Raw genomic sequence first — 21,008 nt, forward strand, 5'->3', positions numbered from 1 at the left:
GATCTGACCAGACGAATTCTGGTTAAATAATCATTCACACATTCGGCCGGGCTCCAATGCCATGAGACATGTATGATGTGGTAGTGACATATGTAAATGATCAAAATGCCAATTTGGGGAGTCCAGCTGAGTGCCCTGGAGTCTCCCAGTGACATGTGGAAATGTCACATTAATTCATTGGAACATTATGGAGACATTCCTCTCCGTCGGCCCCAGAGACAAAAGATGTTGATCTCCCCAGAGAAGAGTGACCTGGAGGACAGCCTCACGCATGCCAGCTGGACTTAAGTGCTCATTTACATCACAGTTCTCACAATAAACAAAGCCTTTTGTCATTTTAGGTGAAGTTCTATGGCATTTATGTCTAACAGAACGTTTTTTTTAAAGTATTAAGTACATTTTTCCATAAAGAAAGAGGCATATGGAACATTAGCAGTGACTCCAATCCTGTGATCCTTACATCCTTACAACCAGCCCAAGTGACATAAAAGCTGATACATGGAATCTGTAATAGCTGGACAAATATTTTTACAATATTTCCAATATATAGTTCATAAGAGTGGTTGGGTTGAAATATATTTTGTGTTTCTCCTGCAAGATTTTTTCACGAAAAGAAGCAGATCTGCACCAGCTGAGCTCCTCACTCAACCAGAATATTAGCGATGTGCTTCTGCCGTCTAGAGGACACATTAAGAACCACATGTTAGAGTTTATAATGCTGACGCCATTAGGTCTGAGGTGCTCCAGTGGGGTCATTCTTCCAAGCTCAGTTGCCATCCAGGTCATGGCCATACCTTCGCTATGTCTGGAAATGATTCTAGTGGCCTTTTATGTCCCAGGACAAGTCGTTAAGTCGTTTGTCGCTGCCTGTCCGGTATGTGCCAGAGGGAATACCTCTACCTGGCCACCTGCTGGGTTCCTCAATCCCTGCTCCCTACCCCAAGACGTCCCTGGTCTCACATTGCTGTGGGTTTTGTTACTGGACTTCCTCCATCAGCCGGTCACACCACCATCCTGCTTAAAAGACCTGTCAATCAACCAGATTAACTGCAGGTGTGGAGGCAGCCAGCCGAACAAATGGGTCCCCCACGCCCCCTAGCGGACAAATAGACCACAAAAAACCAAAAACACAGAACAGACGCAGGATCATAACAAGATTTACTGTATACTGTATGTTAAATGCTTATAACACCAATTATTAGACCAAGTATCATGCATGTTATTATAGAGAACCAAAAAAGACATTGTTCACATTGTTTATTTGATTTAGTTTTTATGTAAACTATCTCAGTACCATACAGAAACCTAAAATAAGCATATCTAAAACTGTTTCCACCGAACACCACAGTCCCGCTTAAGTTTTTGCCATATCAGGAAAAATATCAAAGAATAAATGTAGAAGAAAATTAACACCAGAACACCAAAATGGGTGGCTAGATAAACTAGATTGTCCTGGTGTGCGTTGTTACCTATTGCATGAAAATGCGGAGAGTCTGTCAACATTAGAAGAGCTACAGCATGTCTGGTGCCTCCTCATATTTTCGGTGAAATTAATACCAAAAGATGTTGTAAGGTGAACCGTATAATTTGTGGAAACACTGTACGCTGAGCCTCACTCACTGATCTATGGACAGTTATGCATTCATAATCCCCACTTGACTCCAGCCTTCCTGTTACAGCATCTGCTCAGGCAAGACTAAGTCCTTCACTCCAGCACCCAGCACAGCAAAGAGGAAGGAGGGGAGGAGGGAACGGAGGCAGAGCGCCACTCTGGGGATGGGGTGGGCCATCACCACTTCCTTCCTCTTCCTGTTCACCGTTTGCATGACCTCATTGGCAAGGACGGATGGCCGCACACCGTGGCACATTTGTCTGGCGATGACTGTGGAACAACAAAAACATTCAGTGGTCACCATCAGGTCCTAAGACACATTTAAGAGAACATTTTTGGCTTTAATAAAATCTTTTTTTAGAATCACATATGATAATGTTTTTAAAAATCGGGTATTTGTGTAATTTTTCAATATATGCCACAATAGGAATGATTTCAGGGTGCTTATTAGAATCTACAAAAGGTTTTACAAAGCAAATAGTGGTTGTAAATGAGCCCAACAGAGAGACCAAGGTTTATATTATATATTTTCATCTCATCTACTTTTCATCACCATGCCATATCCATTAAGGAGTAATAAATAATAATCACTGATAGTCATCAATTATTATTTTTATTGCACCTGCCAAAAAAACACACTTTTGCAATTTATGTTAAGCTGTTTTTGAACTGTTAAACTTTTGAACTGATACTTGGGCTTTTGTTTGGGTACCTCACTTCACAGAAAACTTGTTCATATGTTTAAGATTTTGACTTTATGTTCCCCTCTTAATTGTTAACCTCCCTCCCTTTAAGAGTGTCTATCATTAAAAACAGATATTTCACAGTAGTGGAAGAGTTATGGACATGTAAATCATGTTTTTGAACCCCAAAAGAGAAAACACAAACACCTGTAATGATTTTTCTTATGTAAATACAGTCTGTGCATCATACTAGTTGCATCACTCACATGTAGACAGGCTGTTTGGTTTTGAGGCAGCTTCCTTGCCAGGTGTTGGCTCAGAGGCATTAATGAAGGTGTGACTGATGGTGCTCACAACTATACCGTACTCCTCCACTTCAGCCCTCAGGCAGTCGAAGAAACCCTGGGCGGCATGCTTGGATGCAGCATCTGACAGATATGGACACAGATACACACACATGTTGACATGGCATCCACATGACTCATGTGTAAAGCCTTAAGGGGTGTGACTGGCTGGGAAAAGACATTACACATTGCACAATGCACAAAAATGCCTGACATAATTGCTACACCATGCTGTGGGAACATGTTTTAAACCTCAGTATTTGTAATATTTCATCAAGTGAACATTGAAAAGAAATTGATTTGGATTATGATCCAAATTTAATTTAAGACAGTTTGGACATAAAAAGAAGTCCTATCACATAATTAATGTTCTTTATGTACACCAAACCAAGTCTGGTAACTCACATGAACTCCTGAATGGGACAGCCAGCCTCCCTTGGATACTGTTGACAAGAACAATGTGTCCCGATCTTCTCGAGATCATTGTTGGAAGCACTCCTGTCACATATTTGGACAAATATCAAAATTCCTTTAAAAGCAAACAATTGAAAGCAGATCATGAAAACATGGTAACCACCTTTAGCCAGAGTGCTGGGTCCAAAGTAGTTGATGTCCATGATGTTTCTGTCCATTTCTAAGGAGATGTTCTGCACTGGGGCCTTCAGCTTCATGCTGCTGTTACAGATCAAGACGTCCACACAGCCGTAGCAGTCCACAACCTCAGCCACCACGTCCTCCATGCTCTCCATGTCACTGAAGTCCAGGAGCACCAGCTTTGGGGCAAACGTCTACGGAGAGGCAGAAAAACAATATTAGTATTGGATACGGATATAACATAGATATACGTATATAATACGGATATCGTTAGTTTACTAACTAATCCATTTATTTCCTTTATCCCACTACTCTAAAACCATCCCATTTAGACTGCACCAATATAACCAGTTCAGAGAGCCTGTCTATATAACCAATGCAATCAGTCTAATTAGGTTTTCTGCCAAACTCAATTTTACTGAGGCAGCTAATACATTAGGTTCTGTACCACTATACCAGTTTCAGTAGGCAATGTGTCCCTATATTACCATTCTATTTTACTTTCATACCATTGTCTCCTCCGTGAACCATCACCTTATCGTGGTGGAGGAGTTTGTGCACCCTAATGAGCTTGGGAGCTATGCTGTCCGGGGCAGTTTGCCCCTGGTGGGGTCTCCCAAAGCAGATTGGTCCTAGGTGAAGGGTCAGACAAAGAATGGGTCAAGACCCATCATGGAGCACCTAAAACGGAAGCCGTGTACCCGGCCCGGAGGGTTACCGGGGCCCCAACCTGGAGCCAGGCCTGGGGCTGGGGCTCAATGGCGAGCACCTGGTGGCCGGGCCTACGTCCATGGGGCCCGGCCGGGCCCAGCCCGAACCAGCTATGTGGACACTCCCGTCTCCAGTGGACCCACCACCCGCAGGAGGAGCATGAAGGGTCCAGTGCAGTGTGGATTGGGCGGCGGACCAAGGTGGGGGCCTTGGCAGTCCGATCCTCGGTTATGGAAATTGGCTTTTGGAACATGGAATGTCACCTCACTGGCGGGGAAAGAGCTGGAGCTTGTGGGGGAGGTTGAGCATTACCGACTAGATATGGTCGGCCTCACCTCCACACATAGCGTCGGCTCAGGAACCCAAGTCCTTGAGGGGGGTTGGACACTCTTCTACGCTGGAGTTGCTCAGGGTGAGAGACGGAAAGCGGGGGTGGGCTTTTTGCTTGCCCCCAGACTCTCTAGTTCGACGTTGGGGTTCTCGCGGGTTGCTTCCCTGCGCCTTCGGGTCGGGGAACGGGTTTTGATGGTTGTTTGTGCGTATGCACCAAACAATAGTTCAGAGTACCCGCCCTTTTTGGAGGATCTAGGACGGACGCTGGACAGTGTCCCAACTGGGGACTCCATCGTGCTGCTGGGAGACTTCAACGCTCACGTGGGCAACGACAGCGTGACCTGGAAAGGTGTGATTGGGAGGAACGGTCTGCCCGATCAGAACAAAAGTGGTGTTCAGTTATTGGACTTCTGTGCTAGTCGCAGTTTGGCTATAACTAACACCATGTTCGAACATAAGGTTGTTCATCGGTGCTCTTGACACCATGACAGCCTGGGCCGTAGGTCAATGATTGACTTTATAGTCGTGTCAGCTGATCTGCGGCCATATGTTTTGGACACTCGGGTGAAGAGAGAAGCAGAGCTGTCAACTGATCACTACCTGGTGGTGAGTTGGATCAGGTGGGGGGGGAAGCCACTGCGCGGACCTGGCAGGCCCAAACGCTTAGTGAGGGTCTGTGGGGAACGCTTGGTGGAGAAACCTGTTAGGCTGGTCTTCAACTCCCACCTCCGACAGAGATTTGATCATGTTCCGAGGGCGGTAGGGGACATTGAGTCTGAATGTTCCATGCCATGTTCCGCTCCGCCATTGTCGAGGCAGCTGTCGCGAGCTTTGGCTGCAAGGCCGCTGGTGCTGGTCGTGGCGGTAATCCCCGTACCCGATAGTGGACACCACAGGTGAGGGGAGCCGTCAAGCTGAAGAAAGAGGCTTACAGGTCATGGCTGGTCTGTGGGTCTCCGGAAGCAGCTGACCGGTACAAGTTGGCTAAGCGGGTTGCGGCCACGGCAGTCGCAGAGGCAAAAACTCGGGCATGGGAGGAGTTCGGTGAGGCTATGGAGGAAGACTTTCGGTCTGCTCCGAGAAGATTCTGGCAAACTGTCTGACGCCTTAGGCGCGGCAGGCGGCAACTCGCCCACACCGTGTTAGGGGTGCGTGGGGAGCTGCTGACGTCTCCTGGGGCAATTATCCGGCGGTGGAAGGAATACTTCCAGGAGCTCCTCAATCCTACCAACACGTATCCTCAAGGTGGAACAGAGTCGGATGACCAGGAGGTGGACCATCCAATTTGCGGAGCGGAAGTTGCCGAGGTAGTGAAACAGCTGCCTGGCGGCGGAGCTCCGGGACCGGATGAGATCCGCCCGGGGTATCTTAAGGCTCTGGATGTTGTAGGGCTGTCCTGGTTAACACGCCTCTGCAACATTGCGTGGACATCGGGGGCAGTGCCCTTGGACTGGCAGACCGGGGCGGTGGTCCCTATTTTTAAGAGTGGGGACCAGAGGGTGTGTTCCAACTATAGGGGGATCACACTCCTCAGCCTCCCTGGGAAAGTCTATGCCAGGGTGCTGGAAAAGAGGATTAGACTGATAGTTGAACCTCTGATCGAGGAGGAACAATGCGGGTTTCACCCCGGTCGTGGAACCACGGATCACCTCTTTACCCTTGCTGGGGTGCTTGAGGGGAGTTGGGAGTTTGCCCAACCAGTCCACATGTGTTTTGTGGACTTGGAAAAGGCTTATGACAGGGTCCCCAGGAGCATCCTGTGGGGGGTGCTCCAGGAGTATGGGGTGGAAGGTCCCTTGATAAGGGCCATCCAGTCCCTGTACCAAAGGAGCAGGAGTGTGGTCTGGATAGCCGGTTGTAAGTCGGACTCGTTCCCAGTGAGGGTTGGACTCCGCCAGGGCTGCCCTTTGTCAAGGGTTCTGTTCATAACTTTTATGGACAGAATTTTATAGGCGCAGCCGGGGAGTGGAGGGTGTCGAGTTCGGTGGGCGGAAGATCTCGTCGCTGCTTTTTGCGGATGACGTAGTTCTTCTGGCGCCATCAAACAGGGACCTCCAACAAATGCTGGGACAGTTCACGACCGAGTGTGAAGCGGCAGGGATGCCGGGCGTTGGGAGTGGCTGGGCGTTCCCCCCAAAAGAGCTGATGGAAGTGGCCGGGGAGAGGGCTGTCTGGGCATCCCTCCTGGAGCTGCCGCCGCCGCGACCGGATCCAGATAAGCGGCAGAAAACGAAACGAAACGAAACGAAACGAAACGAAACCATTGTAACGACTCTCAGGTGACCACCCAGATCATTAGCATGCAGATGGTCCACAGGGGCTATATATTTTCAAGCTCTCTCCCCAGCAATTTCAGAACTGAAGAAGCCTTCTGGATAGAAGGCTAAACGTCTTCAAGAGAAGAAACCCAGTCCAGTTGACATAGAAAATTGATGATTGAGAATCTACACAGACATTGTAAGGAGTCACTCGATACCTTCTGGATGACTGTAATGTCATATTTCATCTCCCTGTCCTAAAACAATAATCCTTTTCTCCCGTGTCATAAAATACTGAAACTTATTCCCAAAATAACAATTCCTATTAATCTTATTACAAATGAAACAGTTCATTAAGGATGATATTATTACTAGTCAAGTCAATCTAATCATTCTTCTATAACATCCTATCTATTTAATAGTCTATTTAGCCTCTGTAATACTATAATTGGTGCATTTTGCCTCTCTGTTTCACTATGATAATACTGCTAAGACCAGTCCACTATAATCAGTCAAGCATTGCCAAACTCAAAAATACTGACTGGAATTTCTGTGATAACTTCAAGCATTAACCAATCTAAGATCCAACCATGCTACTAGCCTTCAATTACATTGGCATTACCTAATGTACTTAGTAGGTGAAGAAAGACGGTTAATGATTGCAATTAAAATATGCAACCTGAGTCAAATACATTGTGTTTATTTCATACTACCAACCCTGCTGATTTGTGTGATTTAGGTTTTCTGACCTCTTTGGGGTCTGCATCATTAGTGAGAGAGTCATACAGAGACTCCAGTTTATCCCAGCTGGTCCCACACAGGATCAGTCTGGCGCCACCCTTATGGAAGAGACGAGAACACTCTGAACAAACAGAAAACAAAAACTATAAGTTAATGGTTTTTGTCTCATTCTTTGATAAATTGTTTAATAAATCATAACATTGGTCATTTGTGACTATTCTCATCTATTTGCATTTATGAAATGAACTAGTAGAGGACATTGACATAAAGATCGTTTTCACCCTAACAAAGTAATAATATGTTTTTTCATTGCATTAGGGGGAAAAGCATGTCTTCTGTGACGGCGCTCTTCTACAAATACTAGACTTAGTTTACAGCTGTCACTAAATTTATTTATTCTATATTCTATATCATTTACCAGTTCCAACTCCGGACACAGCGTCAGTGATCACCACCACTTTATTTCGCACCAAGGACTTGGACATGAACAGTATGATCTCATTGTAGATATAATACACCCCTGCTGACACCACTATCAGCAGGGGCAACACCATCACAAAGGGCAGAGCCATGTCCTGTAGATGGACAAAATCAAAATCAAATTGAATCAAATCAATCTTTATTTATATAGCATCTTTTACAATCAAAATTGTTTCAAGGCGCTTTCCAGAATCCCAGAGCCTAACCCCAGACAACCCCGAGTGGGTCAGCGGGGCCGGAGATCATCATGCAGCTCCGAAGGCGGCGATACCTGTAAATGAATACAGAAGTGTGTGTGTGTGGGGGGGGAGAGGAGAGGAGAGGAGAGGAGAGGAGAGGAGAGGAGAGGAGAGGAGAGGAGAGGAGAGGAGAGGAGAGGAGAGGAGAGGAAACCATGACCCAGTGGGGTGACAGAGGCCTGTCAGGTGATCATGTTTCTGGGCCCCGGCAGCCTCGGCCTATAACAGCATAGCTAAGATGTTAACCTAATGATTAGACAACCCCCTAATTATGATAATTTGTCGGTCTATGATAGTAACTGGAACTACAGAATTAGTAACAATAAGCTATTTCAAAGAGGTAGGTTTTAAGTCTAATTTTAAAAGTAGAGATGGAGTCAGCCTCCTGTACCTTGACAGGGAGCTGGTTCTATAGCAGGGGGGCCTGGTAGCTCAATGCTCGGCCCCCCATTCTACTCCTAGACACTCTGGGAACCAAAAGTAGACCAGCATTCTGAGAGCGGAGCGGTCTATTGGGCTGGTAAGGTGTCACTAGCTCCTTCAGGTAGGATGGAGCTAGGCCTCTGAGGACCTTGTAGGTCAAAAAAGGGTTTTAAAAATTATTCTAAATTTAACGGGCAGCCAATGAAGCGTCGCCAGTACAGGAGTTATGTAATCTCTTTTGTCAATACCTGTCAAAACTCTGGCTGCAGCATTTTGGATCACCTGGAGGCTTCTTAAAGAGTTGTTTGGACACCCTGATAATAAAGAATAACAATAGTCCAGCCTGGAAGTAACAAATGCATGGACTAACTTTTCAGCATCATGCTGCGTCAGTAGCTTCCTGATCTTTGGGATGTTCCTCAGGTGAAAAAAGGCATTTCTAGAGACTGTTTTAATGTGTGTGTTGAAGGACAGATTTTGGTCAAAAGTTACTCCAAGATTCCTCACAGAGAGACTAGATGTTAATGAGATACCATCTAGAGTGATCATGTGATCTAATCTATCCCTGAGAGGTTCAGGACCAAACACCAGGACCTCAGTTTTTGAAAAAAAAAAGAGTTAAGGAGGAGGAAATTTGAAGACATCCAGGACTTTATGTCTTTAAGACAGGTCTGAAGCTTCACTAACTTCTCTGTCTCCTCTGGTTTCATGGATAAATAAAGCTGAGTGTCATCAGCATAACAATGAAAATTTATCCCATGCTGCCGAATAATGTTCCCTAAGGGAAGCATGTACAATGTGAAGAGGATTGGTCCAAGTACAGAACCTTGTGGAACTCCATGGCTAACCCTACTGTATGAAGAGGGAACACCATGGACATGAGGAAAACTGGTATCTATCTGATAATACTTAACCAGTCTAGTGCTGTCCCTTTAATCCCAATCACATGTCTCAGTCTCTGTAACAGGATGCTGTGATCAACTGTATCAAAAGCAGCACTGAGGTCCAGCAGAACCAGCATAGAAACCAGTCCATGATCTGAAGCTATAAGAAGATCATTAGCAACTTTAAGAAGTGCTTTTTCTGGCACATGGCATCAGCTGTTGATCTGCATTTGAAGAAGCAAGTTCCAAGTATTACTGCTGCCATTTAGGAGTCAATAAGGGCCTCACAGTTATTTTCACTATCTCATAAGTCATCAGCTTTTGTCAGGAAACAGTGTCTCAAAGTCTTGTGTGTCAAGAGTACATTAGTATGATCTGACAGAAATAATGTGTGAGGCATGCATGCATCTCCACAAAACTAAAGACCTTAGGCAATGAATCAGTCAATGTTTTCATTCCTTTCTGTGTGAAGCTGAGGTGGATATAAGAAGAAGATTCAGTTTATTACATATGAACTGACTAAATGGGTTTTGCAAAATGTGTTTAATGTTCAATTGAAAGCCAAATCTTGATGTCTCAGTTATGGTTGTCAAGCACCTGGCTTGGCAGAGGGAAGCAAGTCAATACAAAGTACTAAATTACTATAAAGCATAAAGCACCATTTGGTTCCTTAATAAAACAGTTGTGAAGTGGGCTGGATAAGAACAGCTAAATATACTCGGACACAGAATGCCTTTCACTGTCACCTCCAAGTTTCTGTCATCAGATACCCCAAAGGGTAAGTCTGGGGACGCTTGAATTTATACTCAATGGCTGACCATATTTGCAAAACATAATATTAGAAAACACATTAAGATCATATGTTAATGGTTCACATTAATACAGCATTTATGATGACTTCAGAGACCCACAAACTATTCAAAGTCAGATTTGGAGCTGACATGTAACCCATTTCCTATGGTTTAATGTAATAGTTAGTGCTATTATAGCGCAACCACACAGCACAACACACACCTGTAATCCGTGTTATTTTTGGTTCTGGGAGTTAATCCGTCAACGGGGCTGGTTGGAGTTTTCAGGTTTTGTAAGGTAACAGAGGCTCTTCCCCTTGCCTGTCCATTCACACCGCTCTGTTCTTCTGTCTGTCTGTCCTAGTGCGGTCCAGTGGAAATGCTTTTAATAGCCTCTACTGCAGTCACACAAATACACACACAAATATAACTGAGGCATGTTCCCCATGTTGCCAGAATGAAGGGTTAACTGACACTTGTGTGCAAGGACAAGTGTTTACATTGTACAGCTGTTCTTGAATAGGTTACAAATCCAAATCCTCAACTATACTTGTTGAACATTACAAAAGAGCTGATGGCGTCACATTAAAAATAAAATTTGAATATAAATTAATAAAATAGTCTGAATCGAACAAAAGTGTTTTAAGACAGTACTAGCGTGGTACGTTCACATCATTTTTTACGTATTAAACGCAACAATTAAGTCTTACCTTTTAAAGCATTTACCTGTAAATTTCTGTAATTTGAGCTGTGGTGTAGTATCGTATATATTTCGTTTATTTTTAATGTGACGCCACGATATGTATTCAGTGTATCCGTAAAAAGCCAAATACGTGTAGACGTGTAATAATAATGTCCAGGTTGTTCAGTAGCCGCGTTATAACAGTAGGCGGCAACCGTGCGCAGTTATCGCGATATTCCACGGAATTCCAGGGTCTTCTGTGCTTTGCTGCTCCCCCTCTCTTCGTTTGGAAAGAAAATAAACCTATTGCTGCTAACCAGGCTAGTTATGGGACGGAACTCGGAGAACCTCTTTGGGCGTTTTTGACTGAATACGAGGTGGTACCCCGCATGCGGCGTCTTTATTGAAAAGAAAGGCGCAGGGACTGCATTTCCGGAGAGTCTGTCTCCTTCAAATGTCTAGATAAAGACTCGAATCGAGAAAGGATTGCAGTAGCTTTCTTTTCTGTGTGAGCTAGCCGACTCTGCTAGTCGTAGCCTCGCAGGGCAGCACTGGGTGAACTTTGCATGGACTGCTGTGTGCCTGGGACAGAAGCCCTTCTATCTCATTGCAAGTTTAGTTTTAGGATTCCTTCGCATGGGAGACTAATGTTACTCTCTGGAAACTGTTGCCACGGAAAGTAAAGGCGATAATGCTTTTGCGGCGTGCGCTCTCATGTTATTCCTTATTGATTTGGAAACCCGCTAGTAAGCTAACAGGATATTAGCCACCTTTCTCCCCAGTTCTCTCTGTGGTTACAGGCCATGGACTAAAAAGCGTTCATCTCTGACTGACTGACGAGAAAGCTGGCTTGATGGCAGCTAATTATTTATCGGGAAACAGCAATTTAATATAGCCAATTGGACCAAAAGGTGCCTTGTGTGAAACATTTCCCAAAGGAAATCAGCAACGTTGTGTTCTTTTTTTTGGCTTTGGAAAATGCATCGATGTGCTGGATCCTTTTGGGAGTTAAGATAGAAGAAACCAGAGGCATTCCACCGACCATAGCCACTCCAGAAGGTTTAAAGAATATTTAAACATCATGTCTACCGCAAAAGAAAACCCCTGTAGAAAATTCCAGGCCAACTTCTTCAACAAAAGTAAATGTCAGAATTGCTTCAAACCTCGAGAATTACATCTTTTGACAGACCAGGACTTGACCCAGGTAAGGAATGCATGTAATGTGTTGGTGTAAGTTACATTCAGATTCGGAATCTCAAATAAGTCGTATAACATTTCAACTGCTGTCCAATTTCTAAATACATTTAGACCCTCCTCTGACAGCTGCAGCCTTTTAAAAAGCATCGCTTTACTGCCGATGTCAACATCCGCTGTCCATTTAAAATATCCAAGCGGACTTTTGCAGAATGTGCATTAGATAAACGATCCTGTTCGCCTGTGATACAATCTTGGAAACCGAAAGTGCATCTTTACTGTAAAGACAATAATAGGTTGATAAAACACTGATCATAATGGAAATCCAGTTGATTTATCTCGTAGTTGCTGTAATTTGCATCACAGTTAATCCTTTTTTATGTTTATGTCATCAAAATGGGTCAATTTTTGAAGACACAGGAAATCTATTTAAATGTATCTATTTTTTTAAGTTGGCTCTGATACCCAGACATTATAAAGGTGAGGAAAGGTGACTGTCCAAAGTGAACCGTGGAACTGCTGCTTTAGAATTCTACCCACTACTTCTATTCCGCTATGTTTATCTTTTAAAACTTTTTTCAGTTTTAAGTTGTAGTGTAGTTGTTTTTTTTTTGTTTTTCAGTTTACTGAATTTTTATTATTGTACTGCTGTCGAGAACTATGGTACATTTCAGAAGGCAAAATACCTCACATTTGATATGGGGCTGATTTCAATAAACCCTTGAGAAATATTTAAGTGTTGACCTTTAAAATACGGGACTGCAATTAAACACAAGTCTATAAGGGGTTTTATGTTGACGACGCAAGGAACATTGGAGAGGAAAGTTTTTTGAAGATCTCAACAGGAATAGAGAATTGTTGCAGATTTGCTTTGTGGTGATATCTGGGTTCATTTGTGGTTAGATATTTGTCATTCGTCATCAATTATTAGGAACATGTAAAGCGTGCAAATGCATGTTGGGAGTTTGTCTGTCGGTGTAAATAGATTGCAGTTGAACTGGTTATATGGATGCTGTTTTTGTTTAGAGAAGGAAGAACTGTTCCCACAGTTATTTTTTGGAGGGGTGGGGGGGAGGGTCTAGGTTAGTAGAGTTGGGCTGTTTTGCTTCTCTGGGCACAAGGAACCTTGTTCAGATTCACAGAATCATTAAAAAAAGATAATTTTGAAATCTTTTGGAACACTGTAAAGGAGAAAAGCTGTCAGTCTGTCAGCAAAGATATTTTCCAAGTTGCCAAATTCAAGGTCATCTCAGAACTAAGATTTTAAAATCAAGGTAGATCCTTTAGGTTTAACTTACTCGATTTGGATAAGATGAAACAGTTTACCACAGGGTAAATTGTTCTTCTGGAAGCCGTTTGCTTTGTAATAACATTTTGTTTTGCCCTTTTTGGTCTTAAATGTAGTGTACATCTTAGACCCAAACTCGGGTTTGAACTCAGTGCGTGCTTTCCCGTTCCCTGCCCTCTGGCTTTGAACTACAAGTCAAATATCATAAATCCAAAATGGAGGAAGAACCTGGTAACAAATGAGGCAAAAACATAGTTGCAAAGGTTAAGCATGTACAGGATCTACAGAGCTTTGGATTGTATGGTCTTTGAGTTATTTATGTCAAACAAGTCTAATCCATTGATCCCACAAAATATTCTCTTTCAGCAGTAACTATTTATTTTATTGGGTGATTGATTCTTTACTTTGAGCTGTTGGTCATCTACAGTTTGTTTCGTGTGTGCGGGTGCGTTTAGAGCTCATTCTCTAGATTTTGCCCTGAATGATGGCTCATAGGAAGCTCTATTCAGCTGTGGAGGCCTTATTTGCAGTGTATTTTCTGTGCCCCTCTTTCTCTCTCCCTCTCCTTCCCTCAGATCATTAGTTTAGTCTCTGTTGTATCCTGTAATTGATCCCAGACGGGAGGCCCAGATGGGCCCTTGAAGAGCCAAACAGCAACGTCAGCATCCTCCTCTCCTCTGAGATTGTGTGGGTGCACACACACTTCTTTCCCTTAAGTCTGTAGCCCTCACTGCGCAAAGTGTACTCCTGGTTATTTAACCGTTGTAATGCAGGCTTCCTGAATCAGTATAGCTGGTTTACAATTACATCACTTCCTCTAATCTCCCTGTGACCTGGCCCCTCCACCAGAGAGAATCTGCTTGCCCAGTTTTCAACAACGATGAACCATCGATCGCACACATGCTTTTGAAACCGTTTCCAGCTTTAACGGCTATCTAAACAGTTAAAGGGGTTGTTGAGTTTCACAAGGAGGTTTTGCCAGGATGGTGTGTGGACAGCTTTCAGACTGTTTACCATTATCCACCAGACAGACCTAAAGCTGTATTATATAATGCTGCATGTGTAATACTTCTAAGCCTCATTCAGCTGGACTAAGGAGAGCTTTTCTGAAATGTCTGGTTTTGAGAAAGGGAGAATAGGCCTTAGATTTTTTTTTAACCTGTGCTTTTAACCTGTCCATATGTCATGTGTTTGTCTTATCCACCTATCTCAGAACTTGAGGCACTGACTACTAGGGGACTGAGATGTGTCTCGCACTATTAAAGAGTCAAAGGTGCAGGAAGGAACCTTGTTACTTAGTATTTCAGATTTAATCAGTGACTGGGACTGGACCTATAATGGGTGTTTTTGTGAAACATTGTTAAAATCACAGGAAAGGTGGACAAAAAGGAAATAGAAATCTTGTCAATTGTTAAATTTGCACATTTAGCTGGCTTTTTTTTCCCTGTGTCAGAGGTTCTGCATCTGTTGTTCAGATTGGGCTTGTGGAACAGTTATCATGCTGTCCTGGAGAGGTAATAGGAGGCAAGACAGTGCTGGAAGATACATGCAAGTGAAGGTTTACACATAAATCAAAGAGAATAAGTGCGATAGGAGTAAAGGAGTGGGGGCAGGAGTCACTGGGAGAGAGCGGAAGTTCAGGATGGGGAAGTCGGTGTCTCCCAGCAGCTGCTGTTCAACACTGGGATTTAAACATCTACCAAATGTTCTAATGGTTATTGCTGCAGGGTGTTTGTGTTCATTGGTAAAGTGCAGGCACAATCATTTCATTTGTAGCTCTTTTTCTGTGTCACATTTGGGATATAATAATGGAATGAATTTCATGTGTCCTCTCTTTTCCGCAATCAACTGTGTTGGAATGAATTGTTTTTATATTAACTGAAGCTATAGACGGGTCTAAAAAAAAAGTCATGTTTAAATCTAGGGTTCAAACTAAATAGTTGTAATCTCGGCTGACAAGGATTGATTTGATTTAATGTGTTTTTTTACTAAGGACTGGAAGAGCTGACAGAACACTGATATTTGCTTTTCATTTGTTCATATTACTAAGAATTATGTAACTTTAACACACTTGGATAATGCAACCCTCTACTAAGACACTTTTTGTGTCGTAGCAGCTTAAACATTGCCTCAGTGTAGTGTTTAGTTTAATTTATTCCACTATAAACAGTCGCTAGTTTACTTCATACATATAACATTTTATATTTGATGAGAAAACCCATTTGGGTTTGAACGCACTTGAAAATATGATTTTTGCAGCTAATAGCTTGGGTCTCAGTTTGCGCCAGTGAACAAATGTGTAGGTGCAGTGGAGCAAACAGATGTGCAAGAGACAAAACAGATGCGCATATAGAAACATAAAATGTGCTGTTTTTTCCCACTCATGAACGAGATGAAAATATGTCAAAACCTGACTTACATAGATTATTGAATTACAGTATCTTCAAAGGTTTTACTATTTTGATACACAAATGGAAAATATTGCTAGTTTAAAATAAGGTTGTTGATTGCATAAACATAAAAAACATGTTAAATTGTTATATATTAAATGGATAATATCTGGTAACTTTTCCATCAACTTTTCTTAAATGCAAAACATACAAAGACCTTTAAAAGACCATTTTTGGGCTGAAATATCTCTATCTGCTTTCAGTTTGATTTCTTTACATGTGACACTATACACTGGTTTTTAACTGCCAAAACAAACTTGGGTTGCGTATGTAGGTATGTTCTAGATCTGCTGTAGCTTAAGGGCAAAACCAAAGTGATTCACAGCACAGAATTAGACCACATTTGCAATTGTAATTAGAGCTCAAAGTGTAATGTATTATGATTTACTATGGAATAACTAGATGACAACTCTATCACTGAAAAGTAAAATGGTGAATATTTTTAGTGATAATTGCTACATGATTCTTCACTCTAAGGGTTGGTTTTAAAGGTACATAAAAGTCAGAAAGTAATCGATAATAGATTTTTATTCTCGAGCTCTCTTTATTTCATCCCCAACACATCTATTTTAAGTGATTTTGTGTTTAAACAGCCAAATGGAACACTTTGCATGACTTGCATGCAGGACCTGGGTTATCTGGGTCACTGCGTGCTGCCTGTCTGATACCTCCTTTTCAACATTTTCTGCTCATCCAGACTTCATTTGCTGGCATGTTGCTACAAGTTTAGACAAAGCATGTATGGATCTAATGGAAGGCATGCAGTAACAGGGTTACTATTAGAATAGCAGCCTAATAATCAGATTCTACTTCTTTCCAGGATAGCTATTTAGGTACAGTCTGTAGAAGAAAATTTAACACTAATGCTTAACACTTAAAGATGAATGGGGAATGAGTTTGTGTATCTTCGGTATCTCAGTGGCCTCTACTGGGCAGGTCATAGGGATGCACCAAAAACATTTTTGCCCCTGAGTCTGAGTCAATTGAGTGCCTGCTGATGCTGATACTTTGGCAACGCAGTTAAAAATTACATCACACTTAAAATGGTCTCTAGGTATTTCTGATTAGGTCAGAACTGTTGAAAAATTCAATACAATTGATTTGGTCGCTGAAATAGCATTTTAACATCTGACATTTTAACTGTGCCACAGCAGTGTGTGGAACTACTCGATGCTGCTTGTAGCTTTAATTATTATTAAAACAACAGTATCATAACATTCATGCAAAATCCCCATCTTGCAGATGTTGCAAGTAGCTGTATCACTATCTTCATGCTCTTAGATATTAGATTAAATATTTCCAATCAGAGGCCATTTAATTTGCTCTTGTTCTTACCAGCTTTTCACATTAACATGTGCCTAAACGTTACACATGCTCATAGAACTATACAGTAGTAGAAGCCTCATCGCCTTCTTGTCAACATTGGAAAAGCACCATGGAGCTTTAATGACCCAACTAGCACTGGACAGCTGTGTATTTCTATGGGCCCACTCTCTGCTTTCTGCAAATTTGTCATGTGTACAGCATGGACATGTGGACAATGTAACATTACATTTATGATACATCAGGGATCCTGAAGTTTTCCACTTGTTTCCAGTCCTTTGAAAATTACGCGATTGACCCTGATTTCCAATCACATGATCACATCTGGGACATTACTGGCATTGTAGTTTTGAGTCGGAGGGATTTGTTGCTGTAGGAGGATTTCTATCTATTATTAATGGTCCCACTTGCCTCATCTGTGTACTTTCCCAGTTTAAATGATTGGCTAAATTGCTCTGTTTCCCCCCCCCTGCCCATGGTTGCTCTTTTCCAGGCCAAGCCGATTTATGGTGGATGGCTATGTTTGGCCCCTGAGGGAACTGACTTTGACAATCCAATGCAGAGATCCCGGGTAAGAACATGCACCACTGACCTTGATGTTTGTTCACTAAATGTATATATACACATTCACACACGATAATAACTTTATTTCCCAGAAACTTTGTAGCAATTACTGATGTCAAATTCATTGTCCAACTAACACCGATACTGGGATCCTACTGTGGTTCAATAACTAGTTGAAGTTTGTTCACATGCATATCTTAAGTCCCAGCTTGAGGCTGTTCTGATGGCTTCTGTTCTATCTCACAGAAATGGCAACGGAGATTCTTTGTGCTGTACGAACATGGCTGCCTGCGCTTTGCCCTGGACGAGTCGGTAAGCTCATCCATTGCTCAGATTTTCAATCCAGCTACATTGTAAAACTAAGTACATTGTAAAATACGTGGCATAAGAGTTAAATTCCAGTCCAGTTCCTTTTGTGTATCATACTTGCAGGACTTTTTGGCTATCGGGAATTCTGTGTATTCTAGTACTTATAATTGGTGACTCCTTGCACATAAGTAGTCTTTAATGACGTTAGTTGATTGCTCACTATATAAACAAGGTAAACCTAATGAATCCTGCAAGTTTTCAGCCAGAAACCATAAATTTTAGATTTATTTTGTTCTACATGTAATGATGCATATACTGTATATGGGCTGAATATGTGCCCCCAGAAACTGAATATGAGTCGTTTATATTTGAAATTGATCTGCTAAACTTGAATCATTGCCTTAAAAAACTGAATTTGAATTACAGAATTTGAATTTATATTGTTTAATTTAAAGTTCAATTTTGAGACTTGAATTTGAATTCGGAAAACTGAATGTGACAATACACAAGTTTGAAAGTAACAAATTAAAAGTAAACCATTCAGATTCAGTAATTCAATGCATTGACTAAAATTAAACACTAACAGAGTATATACTAAAAAAAGTAACTCATACCTCTAGTGGAATAGCCTATAAACCATACTGTGCCAAGTAGGTACAGGTAGAAATGTGCCACTAGACTGAGGTATCGGTATACGATTTCAAAGGACTTTAGTCCTGTTTTGTTGTTTTTGCCGACAAATGTTCTTTGCCTGTGAAATTTCAGTTTCATGTAGATCAGCTGTCACTCTTTTTAGTGCATTGTGCTGATTGTAAGCAGCTGCTATTTGTGACTGTTTATCCTGTCTTGTTTTTTTCTAACTAATAATTTTAATCTTTTTTTAATCATTGCATCACACAACAAAGCAATCAATTGGCATAAATCTGTAGATACCATAACATGTTTCAGTAACAACGCCTGCAATTATGGCAGTAAAACACACATTTAATCGGATGAGCACCGCACCGTGAACCGAACCTAAGAATCAAACAGAGGCTCAGAAGTGAATGCTTATCACCAGCTGAAGCTGCTGTGGTGGTGCTGTGTCGCTGGGGGAATGTAACACGGATGACCAAACCCACACCAGCTGATCAGACTAGAGATTATGCTGCTTGTCTATAAACATTGGTGGGGGGCACATAGCTAGTCAATTTAGACATTTATTTAATGTGCATTATATGTGCAATGAACAACACCAGGAAGTCTTTATTTTAGTCCAGATGTTCTTATAATGAGAGTTGGACTGCTTTTTCCAACAAACGAGAGCATTTAACTGTGTTCAAGTGTACCTTGGTGAAGGAAAAGCAAATGAGCTTATTTCATATTACTCAGACTATGCTTCAGTCTGTTAACCAGCTGTTTGGAACTGCATTTCACAAATCTCTTTGTTGCCACCAATGACAATAGGAGGAAACTTGGTTGCACGGCTGCGACTGTGCTTTTCCACTATGTAATGCATTTCCATTGACACCCAGGCTAGTGTGTAGTTGTGTTTTCCTCTAATTGTAACAGTGATTCCAAAGCGGTGTGGCTTTTTGTCCTTTGGTCTTTTCATGTGCTGCACAAGGCAGGAAAAGTAGGTCAGGGAAATGGCTGCTGTGTGCTCAAGACTCAGGAGAGGAACTCTCAGAAATCACACAACTGGTAAAAACACATTAATGGTCATGGTCTTTTTGGTGCTCATCATTGATCAGAGGACAGTAGTCATTTTCTGAAGGCAGAAATTGACTTTTTTCAAAAATTGGAAGTACTTGAAAGGTCTTTTAAAACAGAAGAATTGAGTGCAGCTCTTCATTGACCTTTCTGAAAGCAAAAATCAGAGTTTGGATTGTTGCTGGAGCAGCATTTTTCTAGTTCAAACTTCTGGGTAGAGTCCAGGTGAAATTTGAGAAATTTTGGTTCTTCATAACTTTTTTGAAATCATGTAGTTTTATCATAATGAAGCCCTTTTGGTTTTTTTTCATTAGAGAATAACACTTAATCACATATGTTTGATGCGTCTACAGCAATACAGGCAGAATACCTAACAACAAGACCGAATTAGCAGGCAGTCACAGTCAATGTTCATTGTTTGACATTTCATTGGTGTGTAAGGGATTTAAATAGAATTCCTTATGTGGCTTTAAGATAATGGACCTGAACCATTACCTGGCATCTGCATTTGGTACAGACACGATTAGTCCCATCAGAGTGATTGTACTTGTAATGTACATTGTAAACAATAAATCAAACACAAAGTGAACAGGCCTAACAACCATAAATAGTTCAGCTTGTGCATTTTAAAGAGTGCTTGATTTTTGTACCTTTGTGTGCTTTTTATATTACAGTAAAGACACCCAGCTTCTCATCCTGTCATTGTCTTGTGGCTAATCATCAAAATAAAATTTGAGTCAATTGATTTACTTCAACCATCTAAAGACTAGTCAAGCCAACCTTGGTAACTGAAGGCTTACATACAGTGCAGGCTAAATGGTTAAATTCCTTTGAACTTGATGGTTAAGGCAAGGAAATCTTTTCCCACAAAATGGAATTGTAAAATTTCTTCATTAGATTAATGGTGGTTGTGCCTTTCTGCAGTATGGAAAACTCTCTAAGTTGGTTTCCAAGTATTGTTTTTTTTTTATCTCATATCTCATAAGACACTACTTTCTTGCTTTTTTGTATGATGAAAGAAAATTCAACATTTGATGTCATCCCTCTCAGCTCCCATTGGATTATTTCTTGGCAATTGCCAAGGTACTTTCAAGGAAAAATAAATGGCCAATAGTTTAAATCTGTGTTTTAACTAGAATAATGCTCTGTCTAATCACACACATTAACCTTGTCAATTCTCAAAAAAGTGATCATTTTCACTTATTTATATATGCTGGATTAAACTCCAAGATGTGATGACATGGTCTGCTATTTTTCAGCCTGAAAACAGAATGGTGCTATCTGAAGCGTTGGCCTCTCAAAGCTGAACTATTTTCACCAGGAGCAAAAGCAAAGATGCTCTCTCATCTTAAGAAGCATTCCTCCTCCAATGTCCTTATTTGGTGAACTGCAGTGAACACACTGTTTGGGACC

At 41.8% G+C, this 21,008-nt stretch overlaps 2 protein-coding genes across 7 annotated transcripts in view; one reads left to right on the forward strand and one right to left on the reverse strand.

Moving 5' to 3' along the window:
• Window positions 1-1,140: 1,140 nt before the first annotated feature.
• Window positions 1,141-10,983, reverse strand: dhrs7cb (dehydrogenase/reductase (SDR family) member 7Cb). 3 transcript variants are annotated; one of them, XM_057057309.1, is made up of 8 exons: window positions 10,804-10,983; window positions 10,317-10,491; window positions 7,695-7,851; window positions 7,285-7,397; window positions 3,217-3,427; window positions 3,045-3,137; window positions 2,562-2,723; window positions 1,141-1,882 (listed from the first exon to the last, which is right to left on the reverse strand). In XM_057057309.1, the coding sequence occupies exons 3-8, from the start codon at window positions 7,846-7,848 to the stop codon at window positions 1,674-1,676; spliced, it is 942 nt and encodes a 313-aa protein (XP_056913289.1). In that variant the 5' UTR covers window positions 7,849-7,851; window positions 10,317-10,491; window positions 10,804-10,983; the 3' UTR covers window positions 1,141-1,673. The 3 variants fall into 3 exon arrangements, with proteins under 3 accessions (XP_056913289.1, XP_056913298.1, XP_056913280.1); XM_057057318.1 differs by having other exon boundaries at window positions 10,820-10,958; XM_057057300.1 differs by having other exon boundaries at window positions 10,594-10,919.
• Window positions 10,984-11,080: 97 nt separating this feature from the next.
• Window positions 11,081-21,008, forward strand: part of mprip (myosin phosphatase Rho interacting protein) — a 37,621-nt gene continuing 27,693 nt past the window's right edge. For 2 of the 4 annotated variants that reach the window (XM_057055844.1, XM_057055834.1), the window contains exons 1-3: window positions 11,081-11,979; window positions 17,524-17,601; window positions 17,841-17,906. In XM_057055844.1, the coding sequence (XP_056911824.1) occupies window positions 11,857-11,979; window positions 17,524-17,601; window positions 17,841-17,906 (267 nt within the window). In that variant the 5' untranslated portion in view covers window positions 11,081-11,856. The remainder of the gene's footprint in view (window positions 11,980-17,523; window positions 17,602-17,840; window positions 17,907-21,008) is intronic. The other 2 variants (XM_057055854.1, XM_057055859.1) reach the window with 2 other exon arrangements.

This window comes from Takifugu flavidus, chromosome 1 (genome assembly GCF_003711565.1).
Source record: "Takifugu flavidus isolate HTHZ2018 chromosome 1, ASM371156v2, whole genome shotgun sequence".
NCBI lineage: Eukaryota > Metazoa > Chordata > Actinopteri > Tetraodontiformes > Tetraodontidae > Takifugu > Takifugu flavidus.

Excerpts from the sequence above, each read along its gene's own strand:
- dhrs7cb (XM_057057309.1), bottom strand. The coding sequence starts at position 7,848 with ATGGCTCTGCCCTTTGTGATGGTGTTGCCCCTGCTGATAGTGGTGTCA. Across the intron at positions 3,138-3,216 it reads ACCCAGCACTCTGGCTAAAG|GAGTGCTTCCAACAATGATC; the intron begins GTGGTTACCATG and ends AATATGTGACAG. Across the intron at positions 1,883-2,561 it reads ACCAAACAGCCTGTCTACAT|TCATCGCCAGACAAATGTGC; the intron begins GTGAGTGATGCA and ends GTTGTTCCACAG.